Source organism: Chelonoidis abingdonii, chromosome 1, assembly GCF_003597395.2.
Source record: "Chelonoidis abingdonii isolate Lonesome George chromosome 1, CheloAbing_2.0, whole genome shotgun sequence".
NCBI lineage: Eukaryota > Metazoa > Chordata > Testudines > Testudinidae > Chelonoidis > Chelonoidis abingdonii.
Genome location: NC_133769.1, coordinates 140,596,863 through 140,618,960, shown reverse-complemented (window position 1 = coordinate 140,618,960; position 22,098 = coordinate 140,596,863). Strand labels below are relative to the sequence as shown.

Here is a 22,098-nt window from a genome sequence, read left to right as displayed (position 1 = left end):
CAGGAAGTCTATTCTAGATGACATGAGCTGCAGAAAAGGATATTGCAACAAAAACAGCAAGCCTATGTGATGAAACAGATAGGAGGCTGGTGCTAGATGGGGGCAGCAAGGGGAGCAGAAATAATTCAAATGCCAGAGTTCAAATTTAAATTTCACTTTAATTTTCTGGCTTCCTAACATGTGTTTTTAAAACTACACTTTGAAAAAAGGTTTCTGATATATTCTCATTCTTAAAGATTTAAGTCAGGGATTTTACTTAGTATTTTTTCAAATAAAGTTGTAAGGAAAAATACTGGTACCCATGCAATAGAGAATTCCATATTCTTTACCAGATATGTGACATTTTATCTTAAATTGAAAATGAGCTAATAACTACCATATCTCTACTCTCTTTCTTGGTAGAATTGCACCATCATTTCTTCATAGCTATAACTTCATAGGTTATAAAAGATAGACCATGGTTTTTAATGTGGTTTCCAACTCTATCTCCCTGACAATACTACCACTTCATTTATTTCAACCTGGCCAGTTCACATGGTGATTTTAAGAAATGTGCATTCTTAAGGAAATCTATTGAGGCAAAGTCTGTGCATCCTTAAAGTCCCTTAACGCAGCAGCTTCTGCTAAGGACATTAGAAAGTCCTTCAGAATATGTCTACACCACACTGTAAAGACAGAGTTTGAACTTTGGCTCCAGCCTAACCCCCCTTCCATCTACACACAAATTGTGTTAACCCAGAGCTTGGACCAGGATTGAGGACCCCATGGGGGTGAAGAACTGAGCCTGAGTCAAGCTGGGACCCAGGGTTCAACCCCTACTGTGTTGCAGTGTAGACGCAGCCCCACTGAACTTGTGCTCTGGGAGTCTGCCAAAAGTATTCCACAAACCTGTTGACTTTCTTTGTTTTTTCGACGGTTGAGTTTGATGGTCACTCAGGTTTTCCCATATTGCACCATGACCAAAAGTCTAGGGTGGCCACACTTTGGGAGGGTGCTAACAAGTTAGGGACTGGATGATTGGCCTTGGGCTTGTATAATGGAGTGTAGGTGGTGGAACCCCAGGCTGCAAACAAGGTTTCAACAATTCTTAACCTGGGATTACAAATGAGTGTAGATGCTCAAGCTCTAGGTTAATGCAGGGTCTGCTAACACAAGTTCTACAAACCCTGGGCTTACACAGTAGTATAGACGTAGCCTAAATGGCTTAGCAGATCCGCAGGAATTTAGTACATTTGTCTAGATTTGCATGGGGAAGAATTGTTTCCCAAAACCTTTTTCAAACCTTGGGCACAGGTTCAGACCTCCTTTGCACCATTAATGGATATTCAGAGCTCTTTCAGACTCTTGGCAAAGGTTCTGATCCTTTGTTCACTGCAAACTAGTCCTGTGCATTAGATCTCATTGATTTGAAGCGTCCATGCCAAGTTGTTTTTGAGATGTGGTGTGACAAACGGGCATTAGAAGTTTTTTCAAACAACATATTTTTTTAGGTCCATGCGCCACATTCTGAGGTCAGATCCACTGGTGTAAATCTGGAATAACTATTGACTTAGTAGAGCTATTCTGAATTTACACCACTGTAAGTGATATTAGTTGAGCCCTCTGTCTCAGAAATGGTTTATCCAATTTGCCTATGAATTTCCACGCAATTTATCCTCTAGCCAAAGACTATTTCTGTAACATTTCAAGCACAAAGGATCACAGAGGATTAAAATTGTGCTCAGAATTCAAGTTGCAATCTTAAGTATGTCCGTCCATAATGGTTAGTGTAAAGAGCATGGACAGTTAAAAGTTTGAACTAGGGATCAGGAAGGAAGTTCTATGCAGTGAATATATGAAGGTATTTAGGATCATAAGGCAGCTAGTGTAATCACAAAAATGCCTGTTGTTGCAAACTGAAAATCAAAGCCTCCCTCTACAAAGACTGCTTTCAGCGTGCAAACTCCTGGGAAGTAGAAACCATTTGTAATGAATCAATGTATGGCCATCAGAAAATTTCATAGGAGCAAACAGCCTGTGTGAGCAGGTATTCCCCTTAATAAAAGATTAGATAGAAGAAGCTTCTGTGAAGGAACCTCCCCAGACAACAGAGAAGGTAAAAGGAGGTGGTGGCATTGATATTCACAATTTTATTATTTTAAAAAATGAGTGTATATTTATTTATACTCCAAAATAAATAGAAGGGTTTTATTATCTAGGAATATACTTGAGAATGGCTTATGTTGTTGTTCTTATTGTACTCTTAGATCAGGCACTGTGGGCTGGATCAGATCTTGACAATCCAGCCCAGATCAGGAGCAGTGCATAGTTGCACTGCCCTAGGAGCAGAGCAAGAGCCGGATCTCTCAGAACCACAATTTGGTTCCTGATGGTCTACGGCTGAAGTAAGCAGATTGAGCCATTCCCCTGACACATCAAACTTCCCTCTCTGAATGAGAAAGGCTTCATCAGCCAACACATTGCTCCTCCTACTTCCCACCTGTGCATACCCACAATGCACCTACCCAGGCAGGATGGGGAGTACCAACCTGGTAGTGTGTACTCAGGCTCCAGCAATGTGGGTAGCCCATGCAGAGGAGTATGGGGTTCCTTAAACGCCCTTATTCCCCTGAATGTTTGTGCAGCCAGGCTATCATTTGAGCCCTATGTAATAATAAGAGTTGCTGTCCTAGCTGACATCTCTGACACAGGCCCACACCTGATGTATCAAAGGAAGGTAGTAAAAAAATGCACAAGATGACACAAGGGAAAAATTTATTTTTGTCTGCCACAGGCTATCAGTGTGTTCTGAAGCTTGAGATTTGATTATCCGTGTAGTAGAAATGTCTAATACTATCGGAAGATAGTAACAAGGCTCATGAATTAGTGTTTAAAGAGGGAGAAAAGCTCTTTAAAGGGTTTTTGTAAGTGTGTGTGTATGTGTGCACGCGCGTGCATGTTCTGTCAGCATCGCAAACTTAAGTTGGGCTCTGCCAGTCAAATTGGGTTCTTTCCATTTCATGGATCATCAACAGTGATAGAGGCTCTGCAGGCCAAATTAGTCCCTTAGCTTCTGTTGTACAATGTCTTGAGATTATACATATTATACAATGGGGTCTCTAGTGTTTTTTGGATTATGTCCTCAGTTCCAGCTGCTCAAACTATTTATGGGCTTACATAAGTGTTACTGTCACAGGGTATAATCTTAACACGAGGTTTCTCAGGTGTAGCTGAGGTCTTAAATTGTCTTACAGAACCTCCATTATAGATGATCCATGGGATGGAAAGAATCCATCCTGACTGTCAGAAACCAGAGTAAGTTTGTAGGATTGGCAGCTAGGGGGAAAAAGCTCTCATTTTTCAAAATTGCAAACTGAGCAAATTTGATGTAGAAACCAGGGAAACATGATACCTTCTACACAAAGTCACTTTGCAAGGAAGAGTCACTCAACTCAGACACACCAGTTATCAGTATGATCATGTAACATACTGATTACTCTAGTCCTGCTCTGGAAAAGCACTTAAGCATGTGCTTTACTTGAACCATGTGAAAAGTGTCATTAAAGTCCAGGCCTCACATTTAACAAGTTCTGGAGGGATTTTGCATGTGGTGAGCAAAATCTGGGATTGCAAAATAACTTGCCCCAACTGATTTTATCTTCCAGGTGTGTTAAGTGTTACTATGATTGAATGCTATAAAAAGTGAAAATCCAGCATAAACATCAGACAGGAAGGAGGGAGGAGATGTTTGGGAAGTGTGGGGGGTGGGCATACTGGTGAAGGAGAGACAGGATCCACAAGGGGAATGATGCCAGGCAGGTTCACCTAGGACTAATGAATTCAGTGAGAAGCTGGGAGGTAGTTAATAGGCAGGGAAATACCTGGCATGATAACAGGAAGCTATGTCCAGTGGGGCTGGGCTAGAGAACAGAAACTCCTGGGGAGAGAGGAAGTTTCCAGAGTACAGCAAGCAAAAAATCCTACAGAGGAGGGTTTTCAGGGGGGAGCTGGTGGGCAGAGCTCACCAGCAAAGAAAACCAAGAAAGAACGCTGCTGGGTGGCAGAATTTCTGATAAGAAAGGCCTATGAATACTAAGCTCAGAGAAACCTGGCACGCATGAAAGACATCAGTAGGCAACAACAGAAGCCCTAAATTAGAGGAATTATGTGCAGTCCAAAAGAAGAGTTGTTGTAGTTCTGAGTCCACGCGGACCTTAACCCAAGAGGAGAGAGCCTTTCCTGGCTAGTGGCAAGAGGCCATTGACTCCAGAAAGGGATTCCAGCTGATGAAGGCCTCACTGATAAGGGACCTTGGAATGAGGCTAAAAATGCTGAGGGAGAGGCCTATTTGTGTGATGTAGCTTAGACTGTCCTTTGGGACTGAATAAACTAGATCCCTGAAGGGGTGCTGATCAATATATGAGCCTTAGTGGACTTATTAAAACTGAGTCAGAGATGCACTGGTGTTGTTGCTCTGAGCTGCCCGGGGGCACTCCAGGGGTAAAGGCCCTGATTACAAGGGGCTCACAACACTAAGTGGGTCTGTCTTACTCCTTTCCTGGCAAAAGTACATTATAGATGATGATATCAAATCAGACCGAACTCACCTTAACTTCCAGATAGCAAAATGATATTGCAGGATTGGAAGTTGTATAATAATTGTAGATTGATAAACTGTGACCTGGTGAAAAATGAAAGATGGAAAAAATAGAGAGCTCTTGTGGATGCTTATTTTTCAGAACACTTTTTCAGAGTATGACCCTGGGCTAGATTTAAACCTTACATGCCCCTTGGCACAGCATCTTCAGCACTCCCCCCTGCCTACAGGTGACCTTCGTGTTGCACACAGTTTTAGAGAGGTAAGGTGCCCCTAAAATGCTGGTGCCCCCTAAGCATGTGCCTACTGTGCCTAATTGGAAATCTGGCCCTGGTAGGACCACCTTTTAAAATGCCAAAGCAGTTGCCCAAGGTTTGCACATTAGAAGCTAACGCATGCCTCACAGGGCTGGTCTTACTATGAGGTGAACTGAGGTGGCTGCCTCGGGTGCCAGACTTGGGGGGAAGGGGGGCAGGGAGCGCCATTAGGACCCAGAGTGTAGAAAATTGTGTCTGTTGCTGGTGCATATGTATTCTCTCTGCTCTAGATGCACAGAGATGGGGGAGTGCTGTGCTGGAGGAAGAGGGGCACAAGAGACATAACAGGCAGGCAGGAGAAAAGGTGAGAGGGAATAACAGAAAGCAGCAGGAGCTGCAGGGAGAGAGAGGAGGAGGAGACTCTTATGTACCTCTCTAGCACCCCCAGGAGACTGGACTGATAAACACCAGCTTCTCAGGGAGCTTCCTGTTTCCTGCTGCTTCCCTGAACTCACCTGAGGAGAACAGGCAATCAGCTGAAATAGTAGGAGCCAGTTAGGCCCTTAAAAGCAGCAAAGAGTCCTATGGCACCTTATAGACTAACAGATCTTTTACAGATCCAAACTAACACGGCTACCCCTCTGATATTAGGCACTTAAGATACTGATATTTTCCCTCACTCAGGCCCTGCTAACAGCCTGCTTATTTGTCGCCTTCAATTGAGTGTTGAAAGCCACTATAGCTGGCACAGAACAGCGGTCAAGAGTGAAAGAAGAAAATGTCCCTCTGGGGCAGCATTCAGAAAAAGAAAGCAAGCAAAGGAAGCTTTTCTATCTAAGCAGGAAGAAGCTCTCCTGAGATACATAGACACAAATGTTCACGTTGAGCCTTTTGGCCCCAGTGATGATGTGAGTGGTGAGGAGATGCCTGATCTTCCAGTTAGTCAGAGTGTAGGTGACCTGGCAGCTATTGCAGCATCCATATCTCCATCTCAAATGGATGTAACCATGCACATTCCTGAAGAATAGTGTAGATCAGAGAAGAGTGTGGTGGAGGTGCAAGAAACAGCTGATGCTGAGTTTAGTTCCTTAAGTCTAGATGATCCAGGACTGTGGACTCACGTGAGCAGTAGCCTGAAGGACTTCCTTGCACTGCATGGGCCACAGCCAGTGAAAAACTTCATGTTCCCCAAAGACAATCAAAATAGAAGTTTCCATTCAACACATTACTGGCATGAAATCCCCAATGGTGAAAAAGTGGAGAAACCATGGCTTATGTATTCAAAAATCCAGAATGCTGCATACAGTTTTTGTTGCAAACTCTTCCAGTCTAATGTTCCAGCCACATTGGGTTCTACAGGAACAAAGGACTAGAAAAATCTGACTAGAAATCTGGCATGCCATGAGAAGGCAGCAAACCACCAGAGAGCATTCCATAGGTGGAAAGAGCTTGAGATGAGACTAAGGTTAAAGGCCACCATATGATCAGCATCAAGAAAAGATTGCATCAGAATATCTTTACTCACAAAATGTTCTGAAAAGGCTCATTGCCATTGTGAGAATGCTTGCTATCCAAAACCTAGCACTGTGTGGCACTTCAGATCAGCTGTATGTGCCAAACAATGGAAACTTCCTTAAAATTTGTGGAGCTGATGGCTGAATTTGATTCTGTACTCCACGAGCATCTAAGAAGAGTCACCACCCAAGAAATGTACACACACCGCTACCTTGGAAAAATGATTCAAAATGAGATCATACAGCTACTGGCAACAAAAGTCAAAAAGAAGATCATGGCAGATCTGAAGTCAGCAAGATATTACTCTGTTATTCTGGACTGCACACCTGACATCAGCCATATGGAACAAATGACTTTAATGGTGCATTTTGTACACAACAGACCTGTGAAGCCTGCAATGGTGATGTCAGAGAGCATTTCTGGTATGCATTGTGACTACAGGAGGTGGTTTGACTGGCTATCTCTAAGTGGAAGCTCGGGATTGTGACAGCTGACATGAGAGGTCCGGCTATCGCTAATGGTGCCGTCTATGAGAGGAAGACGAGGAGCAACATGGGGAGTTAACCTTGAATTTTTTTTGTCCCATGCAGTTCCTATCATTGACTTGGTGGTGGTGATGCAGCATTGCGCTTTAGTGAGGCTGCTGAATTTTTCAGATGTCCATTCAATACTATGTATTTTTCTCTGCATTAACTCCTCAGATGGCAAATTTGTAAGCAACATCTGGGAACATCTCTCTGACTACTGAACCACTGGAGTGCCATGTGCTAGACGGCCAGCTGGAGGCGATAAGCCCTATAACACAAAATTGGGAAGACAGATGATGCCATAGTTGCCATCATGGAGGATAATGCTATGACAGGAACTGTTCGTGGGAGAACAGTGGCAGAGGGAAATGGAATCACCAGAAACATACATTACTTCAAATTTCTGTGTGGCTTAGTGTTGTGGCATGACATACTGTTTGAAATAAATGTTGAAAGCAAGAGACTCCGAGGTGTTGACCTTAATATATCTGGAGCAATGGGACAACTGGACAAAGCAAAGTCATACCTACAGTCTTACCAGTCAGATGAGAGATTTCAAAATGTTCTGAAGACTGCATAGAAGTTGCCAGAGGAACTTCACAGCGAAGCTATTTTCCCACCCATTCAAGAATACAAGAGTCACCAAAGAAGAAGACATTTTGATTACGGGGCACAGGATAATCCCATAAGAGATCCGAAACAACAATTCAAAGTTGAATTCTTTAACCAGGTGCTAGATTGTGCAATACAGTCAGTTGAAGAATGTTTCATGCAGCTCAAGAAACACAGCAGTACATCTGGGACATTGTATGATATTCCAAAACTCCTCATTATACCTGAAGAAGACCTACACCAGCAATGCAGGGCACTGGAGACAGTGTTGACACATGATGACATGTGTGATATTGATGCGAGTGATTTAGGTGATAAACTGAAAACCCTTTCAAGAGACATTTCAGCAGGATCAACTCCAGAGGCTGTTCTGGAATATATCTGCACAAATAAGATGGCCACCCTCTTTCCAATGCTTTTGTTGCTCTGCGCATACTTCTAACACTTCCTGTAACAGTTGCCAGTGGAGAACGCAGCTTCTCCAAGATGAAATTAATAAAAATACATAACATGCTCCACAATGACACAGGAGAGGCTGGTTGGCCTTGCAACCATCTCAGTAGAGCATGAGCTGGCCCAGAATGTGGACCTTCAGCAGGAAGCAGTTCAAATCTTTGCAATCAAGAAGTCACAGAAAGCACCACTTTGATTATTCAAACAGATAAAAATGCCAGCCTTTACTATGCAGACAAGAAAAGTTACATTTGCTATTCAGGTGTTTGAAAATTAAATGTTACTTAAAATTTTTGAACAAGGCATTTTAAGTTGTTAGTTCTCCTTTATTGGGGTAGGTGGCAGAGCAGTACCATGAGACGAGTAGAACAGGAAGAAGGCAGAACTGAGACCTTTCAAAGTTTTGGCCCAAGTGAGGGGCTATGGGGGTGTCATTTGAGCTCCCTGCCTCAGGTGCCAAAATGTTGTGGATGCCTCAGAAATGGGGAAGTCCATCGGTTCCTTTCTAATCCAGCTTCAGAATTACATTTGCTCTATACAATATTTCTTATCCTCCCTGTGCCCTAGAAGTCCTTAGTCCACATCTACATTGTTTGTTTGTTTTTTTGAACACCTTACTACAAGGGAAGATCCTCCAAGTGTCTGAGAAAAGTAGGGCGACCTCTAGCTCATTCTACAAAACAGTCTTCCAATGGACACTTTTCATTTAAGTTGTACAGAAAGTTCCAAGGGATAGTTATTTAAATATATTTAGGTACATAAAGATGCATATAGTTGTCTAGCGGGGTTTTTGAAAGTCCCTAGGTGCTTTTGATAATCACTCTAGGCACCTCTGTGATCTTTGGGCACCTAAATACAGTACAATACTCTTAAAAATATGTCCCCAAATCCCTAACCTCATGGCCTAGTAGGAAAGATTTTGTTTCTTGTGACGCAACAATCAGAATTTTCTCCTTGTTTCTAAGATGCAAGAGTAAGGGGATAATGGTAAATTTCTGAATTTGCTGCCTTAGGTTACACGTGTGATTTCTTCTGTGCATTTTCTCTGCCTTTTCTGTATCTAATATTAGCAACCTGACTTCACTGCAACACCAGATCCCTTCTCATTTACAATGATAAGTAGCTTGGGTAACATGTTATGGGACCTCCTTGTCTTCCAGTGCACAATCCTACTGTATGGTAGTTTATATTCTTTAATAAGACTGCCAGTTGCCCCATCCTGCTACTCCTGATAATGCACTTTTTCTAATGTGTTGTTGAATCCGCTATGCTGGAAGCATTTGCGTTATCAGCAAGAAGCAATGATTAAGGTATTCAAAATTATGAAGGAAGGGTATTATGAAAATTGATAGGTGTCTCCTTTTGTTTTTACACTGTCTCATAATATAAGAACCAAGGACAACTCAATGGGTACTGTTATTGTTTATGTTGCAGTACTACCTAGAGGTCATAATCAAGACTAGGGCTCTGTTATACTAAGCAGTAACAAACACATCGTTAGTCCTGGTCTATACTACAAACTTATATTGGTATAACTACGTCACTCAGAGGTGTGGAAAATCTACACCCCTGAACAATGTAGTTATACCAACCTAACCCTCAGTGTAGACAGTGCTATGTCAACAGTAGGGCTTCTCCTGTCACCAAAGCTACCACCTTTCGGGGAAGAGGAATACCTTCACGGACAGAAGCAGCTCTCCTGTGGGCGTAGGCTGCATCTTCACTAAGCACTACAGTGGCACAGCTGCATCAGTGTTGTAAGTGTGGACAAGCCCTAAGTAAAGCTGGCTGGGAATTTTTCGATGGAACATTTTTTTTTGCTGAAAAAAAATGTGGCTGAAAAATGCTGATTTGTTGAAACTGATGAGTCATTGAAACTGCTGGGAGGGGGGAGTTAAGAAACTCTCAAAATGGGCTGTGTCTTTTGCAATGACTTTGTTTTAAAATATAATCTAATTTATACTAAATAGGTCAAAACTGAACCAAAACATTTTGAAATTATTGAAACAAAATGTTTTGATTGATCTGAAGGTTTGCAAAACATTTTGACTTTTTGGCCTGATTTGGGATGGGAAAAAATCTTAAAAATACTCACGGGAGAGGAAAACCTTTTCCCACTCAGCCCTAATAGTAAAAGACAGTCTCTGCCCCTAACAGTTTATAATCTAATCTGTTGCGATAAAGAAAGCACCATTATCTCCCTTTTACAGATGAGAAGCAGGAAAATTGAGTGGCTTGGCCAAGCTAACACAAGATGTCTGTGGCAGAACAGGGTTTTGAATTCTAAACCCTGACTTTCAGCCTAGTGCCTTATTCACAAGACCATCCTTACCCAGTACACTTTGAACTTGTAAAAAAAAATAGTAACCTTTATAAAGCATTAGAATAGGGTTAATATTCCAAATACGTTTATTGCTTTATTTATGCAAAAATATCCAAATATACTGAATACACCATTTTAAGAATATCTTGCAGCCATCTGTGTAGCATGTAGTCGGACACTGGAATTCATTGCCGTAAGAGGATGTCGAGTCAAATACAGTTGCTGGGTTTTGTTTGATTGTTTGTTTTTAAGGCTGAATAACTTTCTGATCTCTTTGGAGCAGGGACTGTCTTTATTCTGTATTGGTACCTAGCACAACTGGGTCCTGGTCCATGGCTGGTCTCCTGGGCAATATTGCAATACAAAAAAAAAAGTTAATTGCAAATGAGAGAGTAGTGATCATTAAGGAGGAAGACAGGATAATCAGATCTCCTCTTTCAGGGTGTAAATGATTGGTCTTGGGGTAGCAGAAGGATTTTCTTCCTTACAGATCTTGGCCAGGACAACTGTGGAGTTGATCACCCTACCTTCAAAGCATCACTGTTTTGGTCACTGAAAAAGGCACTATACTGGACTATTCTTTTCTGTCCAGTGACCTGATGTGTTGTCGCAAATCCATTCCTATGCATTTCTGCTGCAAGTAGTACTGATGAGCATGGCTCCATTCAAGCTCTGATTGGCAGTAAAGGTAAGACAAACTGTTAGAAGATTTTAAAACTACCCTTCCTCTCTCAAAGAAAGCAGGAGAAATAAATAGTAGACCTCAGAAGTGGGAGGGGAAGGAAAGGTCCATGGAGTTATGTGATTAGACATTTTTAAACTGCCAAGTGCAACCTTAATTGCATGTAATGTTTTATGCAGTGAAACACTGAGGCCAGGCCTCTGAAACATGGATATGGTCTGTCTAACCCCAAGTGCTTCAAATTACACTCATTTGTGCAATAAAGCAAAGAATGGAAGAAAAAAGCCCAGGGTTGTATTTGATCGCCTATATAATGTACATTATTCTGTACTGTACGGAACAATCCCGCAAAAAGCAGATGACATAATAGGTCTTCTCCGAGTTATGTGATTCATCAATTCAGTGGGATAAGCAGCATGAAGGGCAATTTCCTTGTAAGATGCTGCTGCTTAACTCTTCCCTCCCAATTACATCCACACGACACTGGATCCACTGCTAGCCCCCTGGGGCCAGCAAAGTGGAGCGCAGTCCATTAGCGAGCACGTGGCTGGGGGAGCTGGGGTCCCGTTGCAAAGGCTGGAGTCAATGGCTGCATTCCGGAGGGGCAGGGGATCGATACAGCGGAAGCGCCAGCTGCAGATCTGGCTGCGCTAGGCAGTTGCCCCCGGGGAGCTGTCTCAGCAGCTGCTGGCATCCGGACTGCAGGTGCATCGCCTCCCGAGCCGCTTCTCGGGGCAAGCGCCGGGTGGCCCTGCACCTGGCGAAGGCCTCAGCGCCTCAGGGCTGGGGGGAGTCCGACCCCCGGGCGTGTCCTGCTGCCCAGCTCGGTGGCAGCCGGGGCAGAGCCAGGGTCAGCTGCTGCGCTACTAACCTACCTGCGCGGGCGGTGAGGAGTGTATTGGAGCAGATCCAAATCTTAGTGGTTGGGTTGAAAGATGTGACTGGAAAGGGACCGGGGGGGGGGGGGAACCTTCTCCCCAAAGGGCACCCTAGGTCACAGGTGGAAAAGGTCCTGAGAAAAATATTAACCCATGAGCCAGGCTTCGGGTCAATCCCCCCAGGCCCGATCACCCCAGCGCTCCGCAAGAACCGGCTAGTCCGGGGCTTTCCCGGCCCCTCGCTGCTCCTGCTGCTGGAGGGGAGCGGGGGGATGCACCTTGCGGGGAGACTGAGAGCCCGTCCAGCAGCTGCCGAGCGCGGACCGCACGCCCAGGGCGCTCCGCTCGCCTGGCCCGCGCCGCCGCCTGCATTGCGTCGAAGCTGGCCTGTTTGCAATGCTCGCTCGGACCCAGGGTGGCTGCTGCTGTGCGTGGGTTTAAACCCCACCGGGAGCTCGGGGGAGGGCAGGGCTGCTCCAATGGCACGGAGGGGAGGAAACGTGCGATCTCCCCTTTCCCCTCCTCCTCCTCCTCCCACCCACCCCATCCCAGCGCCGCACCGCACAGCTCTCAGGTTTCTGCTGATCCTGCAGAGTCAAGGAATGGCTCGAGTTTGCCCCTTGCTCTGCTTGTATTCCGCAGCCGCCTCGCCTCTGCCGCGCGCGTCCCGCTCCTTCCTGCCGCTGCGGCTCTAGCCAGGGCGAGCCAAGATCTGCGCCGGGGACGCAGCTGCAGGGTTGCGGCTTTCCCCCTTCCCTGCTGCTGCCCGGCTATCTTAAGGGCACAGGCAGAAGGGGAGCGAAAGAAGCGCTCGCCGCGTCCCGTTTGGACGCGATCCTTTGCGGGGGGGGGGCGGGGCGGGGGCTTCCTCTCCCCATCGTCACCTTCCTGGTTCCCAGCGCCGCCGAAGCTGGCAGATGAGTATTTCAGCATCTCGCAGGCAGCCCTGTAAAGCGATCTCGGCAGGGGCACAGGCGGAGGAGGAGGGTGAGTTTGCTGCTGCGCTTTTTGGATGCTGCCGCTGCTGCTGCGACTTGACGCATTCCGGCAGGGTCTCCAGGTCCTCATCCCTCCAGCTGACCCGGGGGGCAGGTAAGGAAGCCCTCGCGCTCTGCTTTTCTGCCTCATCCCTCCCAGCCCAGATCTCCCCTTTAACCCCCCTTTCTATTGTTGATTGACCTGGTGCAGAAAAGGGGCTGCAGCTGCGATCCACCCGCAGCCCTGGAACGAAGTTGGCTGGAGGCGGCTAAGTTTCTGCAAGAGGGGGGTTGAGACGCGGGAAGTGCCGGTAGACTGCTGCAAACCCACTGAAGTTACCGGGAGGCTTTCCCTTGCCTCCAGAAGGCTTTGGACCAGGTCCTTACATCGGAAGGATGCCCGGTGTATGAATGTGTGGGGACGGGGGTGTTAACGCCATGGGAAAACCATGATGCTTCTTGCTGGGTTCTCCCCCCTCTTCCAATCCAGCCCAGCTGAGTGTGTTATGGTTTTTTCCTATCTGTTTTCCTCCTCTTTCCCCTTGCAGCCTCCAGCGACTGCCCCGAAGCGAGCTTTATTCCCCCAAACCAAGAGGCGGGAGGCCAGTGGAAATTGCTGTGTTGGCATCGCAAGCAATCGCATCCCAGCCCCCCCCTTTTATTTATTTAGTTTGGTGGTAACTCCGTGGCAGCAGCAGCAGTGATGGTCGAGTCAGCGAGAAAAGCAGCAGGACCGTGTTAAAGGCAAAAGGAACCGGCTGGGGAGGGGAGCCCAGCCTGAGGTGTGTGATTGACACCCCCCCAAACCCTTCTGCCTTGGGACACACACAGGGGACCCCTCATGCCTCCCTCCCATCTCCTCTTTCCCCTCTGAGGTTCTCCACCCCTTATCCCTCCCTTTCCTGATTCTCTCCATCCCAGGCCCCTTTTCCCTCATCTATTTCTCCTTCACCTTTCTGGGGTCTTCTATCCCTGATCCTCATCCTCTGTCCCCCACCCACCACCACCACCCTTAAAGCTCTTCTGGATCCACCATCCCTCCTTACATCCTCTAAGGCTTTGCATCCGAGACCCCCCATCCTTCTCCCCTGAGGCTCTCCCCTCTTGGGGCTTTCCATTTCAGACTCCTCTCATCCACCCAAGGTGTCCCTCTATATCCCTGAGACTTCCCCACCCCCTGTGCCACCATGACTGTGATGGCTGGAGAGAACATGGATGAGTCCTCTGTCCTTCCAGGCCACCCGCAGGATAGCTACCAGCCAGATGGCCATGATGACCATGAGTGCTGCGAGCGGGTGGTGATCAACATCGCGGGGCTGCGCTTTGAGACCCAGCTGAAGACCCTAGCCCAGTTCCCCAACACACTGCTGGGCAACCCCAAAAAGCGCATGCGGTATTTTGACCCATTGCGCAATGAGTACTTCTTTGACCGGAACCGGCCCAGCTTCGATGCCATCCTCTATTACTACCAGTCTGGAGGCAGGCTCCGCAGGCCGGTCAATGTGCCTCTGGACATGTTCTCTGAGGAGATCAAATTTTATGAACTAGGTGAGGAGGCCATGGAGAAATTCCGGGAGGATGAAGGGTACATCAAGGAGGAGGAGAGGCCCTTGCCTGAGAAGGAATACCAGCGCCAGGTATGGCTCCTGTTTGAGTACCCAGAGAGCTCCGGACCAGCCAGGGTCATTGCAATAATCTCAGTCATGGTGATCCTCATCTCCATAGTCATCTTCTGCCTAGAAACTTTGCCGGATCTGAAGGAGGACAAGGACTTTACAGGGACTCTGCAACACATTGACAATTCCACCGTGATCTACAAGTCCAACATTTTTAGCGACCCTTTCTTCATCGTGGAAACCCTTTGCATCATCTGGTTTTCCTTTGAGCTGGTGGTGCGCTTCTTCGCCTGTCCCAGCAAGCCCGAGTTTTTCAAGAATATCATGAACTTCATTGATATAGTGGCCATCATCCCCTACTTCATCACGTTAGGAACTGAGATGGCTGAGCAAGAAGGTACCCAAAAGGGGGAGCAGGCCACCTCTCTGGCTATCCTGAGAGTCATCAGACTGGTAAGAGTCTTTAGAATCTTCAAACTCTCCAGACATTCTAAGGGCCTCCAGATTTTGGGACAGACCCTCAAAGCAAGCATGAGAGAGTTAGGTTTACTAATCTTCTTCCTCTTCATTGGGGTGATCTTGTTCTCCAGCGCGGTGTATTTTGCTGAAGCTGAAGAACCTGAGTCTCATTTCACAAGCATCCCTGATGCTTTCTGGTGGGCTGTGGTAAGCATGACCACTGTGGGATATGGTGACATGTACCCTGTGACAATTGGAGGCAAAATTGTAGGCTCCTTGTGTGCCATCGCTGGCGTGCTGACAATTGCCCTGCCCGTACCTGTCATCGTGTCCAACTTCAACTACTTCTACCACCGAGAAACAGAAGGGGAAGAACAGGCTCAGTTACTCCATGTTAGCTCCCCCAATTTAGCATCTCACAGTGATCTGAGTCGACGTAGCTCCTCCACAGTCAGCAAATCTGAGTACATGGAAATCGAAGAGGATATGAATAATAGCATAGACAATTTTAGAGAGGCTAATCTCAGAACTGGCAACTGCACCATAGCCAATCAAAACTATGTTAATAAAAGCAAACTGCTGACTGATGTGTAAAAACCAAAAAAAAACAAAAAACACTCTCAGCTTGAAGACTTTAAGTGACTCAGTCACACTTTGTAGATGCTTTACTAGTAGTCTTTGAATGCTTTATTTATCTCGTAAATGCATTGTTGCATTGCGAATTTTTGCTCAGTGATCAAGAAGTTTTCAGGATCCATGAAAGATAACGTTTTCGGTTATTCTTAAAGGGTATTTTCCAACTGGTAAATGATAACTATTTGAACTAGGCTAGTGATAAAAAACAATCATATGCTTCTAAATCTAAACTTCTTTTTTTCATCCTTGTTGCTTGTTTAACTTAATTTTAAACAAAACAAAACAGACAATTTTAGAGATATAAAAATATGCATGGATTCCAGTAAAATATTCTGCAAAACTGCACAATGCATCCAAGAAAGTGCATCAGATAAAAACTTCAGCAAAAAAATATGCAGCAAGCATTTGCTGCTGTTTTGGTCAACTGAAGTGTGAATTTCCCCTCTTTTGTGAAAGATGATGTAGTTCTGATCTACAAATTCATGCAGCACCTTATTAAAAATACACTTAAGCCTGGTCTTGTTGCTGTATACACCCTTAGCATAGAAGAACTATTCTATAGGGGAAAAAAAAAAACAGAACATCTGCAATGCTGCTAAGTTTTCTTAAGTGCAGATGGTTTAAACACACGTTTTTTTTCCCTCTCCAGGACTGGAAGCAAAAACTTTTGCCCCTTTGTTGCAAAATAGCACAATGGAGTTTAATATAAGCATGTCTGAATTTGATACTATTTACTTTATAATCGCATGCCTGAAATGTTACCTCAGACGATAGGGGATAAGCTTTTGTTTGAAATGAATCTTCTAAAAATAGGTTCTTTATCTTTTCTTTTTTTCTTTTCTTTTTTCTTTTCTTTTTTGATTTGCATTCACCAAAAGTGCACTCCTTAATTTATTAAATATTTGATTAGTAATTTAAAGTACTGTATTTAAGTATGTATGTTAGTCAAATGGGAACAATAACTTTTGGAGATCAAAGCATGTTCAAATATTCAGCATTATGGCCGAAATGACTGAGGTGTAACTTGAATTAATTAATGCATGAATTCAGTAATAATAATAATAATAATAATTAATTAATAATTAATAAAGCACTTGTTGGATTGAGGGCCAGAAAGAACTGAATAGAGAGACCTGACAAGTTTCCTGCATTGCTCAGGAAAATGTGTTGGCTTCTGTCCAGGAACTGTTGGAAAGGAACATATCTCATCCCTTAAAGGGAAAACTATATGGAAAATTAAGAAGACAAGTTATGTATAGCAACACCTAAGAACTAGTATCCTTTGTAGGTGAAATGCCTTTTGGTGCATTCTCAGAGTGTAAATGAAACTTATCTATTGTATACATCCAAGTCGCAGCAGATTTCTTTTGCAGTCATTATTTGAGGTCTATAGACTTTTGTACTCTCTAAAACTCACTGAAGAGACTCAACAGATTGGTTTAGATAGTTGCTTAGTGCCTTTATCCTTTATCTACTGAATCGCTAAAAGTGCCTCCTTGAATAGAGCTGATCATAAGTAGTGAAGGAAGGGGCAAGTCACCAACACACAATCAGGAATGTACTGTGCTATCTCCAGCCATAGCACACACAAAGAGAGAGAAGAGGAGAGCAAAAACCACCAGCGCCCGAGGACACCTTTCTTCCCTTGGCATTGTGATGCTGTGGGGCTCAGCATTTGCCTCTGCAAAATAAGTCACAATCATGTTTATGCAAGACTCAAAGTTTCCCAGATTGTTTATAGAGACAGTGCTTCCCTCACCGTTCTTGCCTTTCCTTCCCCTGAGATGACTCTTTGACAGCCTGCCCCAGAAGGGCAGAACACAAGAGGAACTATGGACCATCACTTACTGTAGCATCGACCAGACAGGCAACCAGATGGGAGGCCTGCACCTTTCTTTCCCCTTGGATTCCACAGGAGGTAGCTGAGAGAGGGCTTCCCATTTCCCAGCCAAGCACACATCTCTGTCTCCCTCACCCTTTCACTAAACTCCCTCAGCAACCCCATAGATTTTAAATCCCATTGCAGACCTTTCAAGCATCTCCCATCCATCCCTACTGTGACCTGATGGATGGAAGTAATGCTGGGAGAAGGAATCCTCTGCAGTATACAAGCCTTGACCAGTAGGCCCTGGAAGATGACAACTTTCAATTTTAACCAACATAGGCACTAATCCTATTTTGTTTTCTTTCTTTAAAGGACAAAGTTGAGAATCTTCATTCTGCACTTAACATATGGCCAGCTGCTTTTGAGCCATTTCCCACTGTACAGAGGCCCCCTCTTACCCTCACCCCCATCATCTACATATCAAGGCACTTATAATCTAAAAACAAATTAACTCTGCAGTTATGCATAAGTCTAACATGCCAGATTTACAGAAAGACTTGACTTCTCACTGTGTGGCTTCTATTAATATTAATGATCACTTTCCAATCCAGGAGAGAGGGATCTCAAAGAACTGCAAAGCATCTGATAAAACAGGGCATTAAACTCTCCAGATAGATGAGGTAAAGCTTCCTTCCCAACCCACACCCCCACAGCACACCCTTCCCACCAGAGTTAAAATCTGGTGGTAACAATCTTTCATAGTCGAGGATACAACTTCCCGTGGTTAGACTGACTTGCATGTTGCATTCAGTTCAAGACAGCAATAATCAGTTCAATGCTGTGGGACTGATGATCAGAAAGTAGCACCTGAGAGACAAGGCCTCACTTTAGCAACATGGTTTCTACAGTAGCTGGGTAGCTGCACCTTCATTTAACTACCAGACGGATGATTATTTTGCATGTGTAAAGAGAAAAATGCTGCATGCATTGGGTCTTTTATTAGCAAGGGATAGGGTGTGAATCATTAGGGTTTGGGGTGGCTTGGGGAGTCTGAATGTTGCTTACCCATTTATAGCTCATTACAAAGGAACTAAATAAGTATGGAGTACAGGGATTAACCTCATGTAGCATAGGCATGCATTTTTGGCAAGTTTGACAAAAAAAACCTCTCACCTCTTTGCACTAAATGTGCTGAAATGTCTTTGTAGGCCTGAAGGTGCACTTAACAACTGCCTGTTCTTACCAATAAATGTATTTTCCTTTTTTACATTTTCTTTTCTACTGTATTTCTTTTGGTGAATGGCTTGACCTCTAAAATGAATGATTCCTCCAGTGGGAGAGGACTGAAAATGGGCAGATGGCCAATTTATTGTCTCTCCAAACAGAGGAAGAGGCCCTAATTCAATAGCGTGGTTTAGGGAGAGTTGTCTGAAATATCAGCAATCAGTATGATCTTAACCAGAAATCTTTGCAGTGTGCTGAACAACAACAGGTGATCAATTCAAGAGAGAATGAAAACAAAAGACTTTGTAGTCACCTTCCTTATTGGAATTGGTGGAAAGAGGAATGCTACAATAAAGGGCCAAATTCATTGGTGAGGTAACCCCACTGAAGTCAACACACTTGATTCTCTTAGTACTTCAACCAGTTTGACTTTGCAATTCCATTGACTTAACTGGTTCATCTGAGTGTAAATGAGCAAATTAAGCTCATTGACTTCAGTCAAGTTACACTAGCGATGAATATGACCCAAGGCAATTAACGACCTGTTACAAATGCTGCATACCTGCATGGGATTAACTTTATTCTTATAAGTGAAGTTAAGCATGTGCATATAGGGTATGTCTACATTTGAGATGGGAAGTGTGCTTCCCAGCTTGCATAGAAGGTATCCATACTAGCTCTGCTCAGACTAGCAGCTGAAAAATAGCACTGTAGCCAGGGTAACACAGCCAACAGCTTGGGCTAGCTGTTTGCAGAATAGGGGCCTGGGCGCCCAAGCCAGTAGTCCTTGCTCAGACAACAGAACTGTTGGTTTCAATAATTTTGCCCAAGTAGAGATTTCAAGGATCAGGCGTTTTTTAGCAGATCAGCTACATATAATTCATTAAAGATTACACTGGGTAGACAAATGAACCAGGAACAAATTTCATTCTCCTCAAGTTTTTGCTAAAAGACAATCGTTTTAATTAAACGAATGCACAGAGCGTTTTTTTTTCTGTTACAATATAGCTGAAGCACAAATTATATAAAATACATAACTAACATTTTAAAGATAAACATAAGGAATCAAAGGTCATTTTTCCCAAGTAATGCCTGCCTTTGGACAATGCAGATTCTCTTTCTTTATGAATATCTCTGCATTGAATTAAAATTAAAATAGAACTTGGAATGGGGGAAGAAAAACTCATTGCTTAATTTATTAAAGAAAGCTTGAAAAGGTTATTCAAAAACATGCCTAATGTATGTTTTTCTTTTTTCTTCCTTTCACTTTAGATTGATTACCTGTACTTACAAGGGTGACATTCAAGGTTAATGTCACCCATAAAACAGAAAAGGAACATATCACAGTTTCAAAGTGCTTTCCCTTTCTGGTCCTGATCCTATATCTCATGCATACTCAACACTTCAGTCAACTTTGATGGGAATTTTGGATGTACAGGGTACGCACTATCAGGTTCAAAGTGTGATTCACTTTTCTTTTTTAAGGAGTCTCTTAGTCGCAGAGCTAAGTCACAGGTAGAGATAGCAGGTCGTCTTCAGCAATCTCACAACATTGTTATAAAGAATGGGAACTACAAAACAAACATACTTTTAAAATTGATTTAACCAGGGAACTACATTTTTATTTTTGTTTGAGTTTTCTCAGGCCAGGTATAGCACATATTGTTTTGCCATGTCGTAAAATACTACTTTAGATTCATCAAATGTGTCAATGCCTATATTTACATCAGGAAACTTCAGGGTATTCTAGCTTTTTTTTTTAGTGTAGGTGAATTGTGCTCCACTAAGACCAGCAATTTATACTATCAGTGAATACTGCACCTTCATATTGTAAAATAATGAAATGAAGCTGGGGTCTTCACTGAAATTTGTCTGAAAATATCCTATTTGTATCTATGTAGCTCTGTTCATTTCACCTGTTCTTAGAGACTAGCCAGTATTACTCAAGTCTATAAAAAAATCCCTTTCCCTTTCTAGTCTCTCCAATAACTAAAGTGAGTGCATGTGGCATTAAATTCCTTTAGGTGCATTAGTCTTTGATTAATGTTGTTGTTTCGGTGACATTTCTATAATGTAATTGGGGTCAAATGTATATTTTACTTTTGTACAGAAGTATAAAAGATATTTTTATGACTAAATGCGGCAAAAAAAAACCTTATAATATAACCTGCTAAAATGATATATGTATTTCCTTTCCATGACATGTAAACTACTACTTTTTTTTTCAGGACATTGGTTTGAAACTGTAAATAACAGCTGTAGGCAGGAATGTATATGGACTCTGTGACATACCTCTGATTTTAAAGATGAAGTATTACCAATGTTAAATATAGAAACAGAATAGTATTCATATAAAGTGCACCATCAGGACAACAAACCATCTAAGCTGATGTAGCCTCATTTATTTTTGCAATTTGCAAATTGCTTACACTTTGAATCAAGTATGTATCTCATTGTTACATTACTATTCATTTTACTTACAGCAGTTAAATAGTTTGATTTTGTCAGTTTTTGGACATCTAATGTTACGAGTTTCTAACTTTATTTAAGTGCATAGTTTTCATCTATGCAATTTGACTTGCTTCTGTCACTTGCTCATCTGTTCATACTGGACATTAATTAAAGACAATTTTTAAGGATCTTATCCAGGAATATCCTGACTTGTTATTGGCTGGAGTCGAGTTTCTCTCCCCTACTTGCTAGATAGTTCTGTCTGAAGCCAGTGGTTGCTTAATTGATGTTTTTGCTGAAAAGTGTAGCAACTAAGAAATTGCAAAGTACATTGTGAGAAATGAGGTTTGCTGAGAGCGGGGTTGTAGTGGACATTGAAAGCCTTTTGAATTTAGATCCAAACTTTGAAAGATGATTAAGTCCAAGGACCTGATCCACAACCCACTGACTTTAATGGCCCCAAGCAAGTAAAACCAACTGAAATTCTAGGCTAAATTCTGCTGCCACTGAGGGTGACAGGTGTTCTGACATTGATTATAATGGAAATATGTTTGATCGTAACTGTATCTTTGTTGATAACAATTTGCATATATTGGATCCATTCTTGTAACTAATCTTGTGTGGCCTTGCTCTATAAATGCTAACTTTAACTAAAAGTTTTAACAGTGATCTAGGTCATTATGGTCTTGATTTTTGTAAATAAAAGCAGATTGGGCTAAAGATTTTTTTTTCCTGAAAATGACTTTTTTTCTTAGGAACATTTCACACAAACCATTCCAGTGCATAAATGTCTGATATGCCTTTGTTCTTTGGAGTGGATGTGTGAGGGTGTTGCGGGCATTTAATTTTGATAGGTTGGCAGTCTTAAAGGTTGTTTCATTGCTTCTTTGTGAATGTGACATTTTATCCTAGTTATTATGTTATATATAAATAAGGAAATGAGATCAGATACTGAGTATCTGGTGTCCCTTTCATGCCAAAGGTATTGTGTATCCAAAGTTGAACTTTAATGACAGGCAATATCAGTAGACATTCTTATGCCTTGTGATAGTGAGATACGTAAATGATTGAATACTGATTGTAGTTA

General features: G+C 43.3%; 1 protein-coding gene across 2 annotated transcripts; it reads left to right on the top strand.

The window, feature by feature from the left end:
• The first annotated feature begins 12,782 nt into the window (after positions 1-12,782).
• LOC116814746 (potassium voltage-gated channel subfamily A member 1) lies at positions 12,783-21,158 on the top strand. Of its 2 annotated transcripts, XM_032762571.1 has the most exons (3): positions 12,783-12,915; positions 13,349-14,869; positions 20,789-21,158. In XM_032762571.1, exons 2-3 carry the CDS (start codon positions 13,988-13,990, stop codon positions 20,807-20,809), a joined length of 903 nt encoding a protein of 300 aa, XP_032618462.1. In that variant the 5' UTR covers positions 12,783-12,915; positions 13,349-13,987; the 3' UTR covers positions 20,810-21,158. The 2 variants fall into 2 exon arrangements, with proteins under 2 accessions (XP_032618462.1, XP_032618460.1); XM_032762569.1 differs by lacking the exon at positions 20,789-21,158 and having other exon boundaries at positions 13,349-16,518.
• Positions 21,159-22,098: the final 940 nt, after the last annotated feature.

Excerpts from the sequence above, each read along its gene's own strand:
- LOC116814746 (XM_032762569.1), top strand. The coding sequence starts at position 13,988 with ATGACTGTGATGGCTGGAGAGAACATGGATGAGTCCTCTGTCCTTCCA.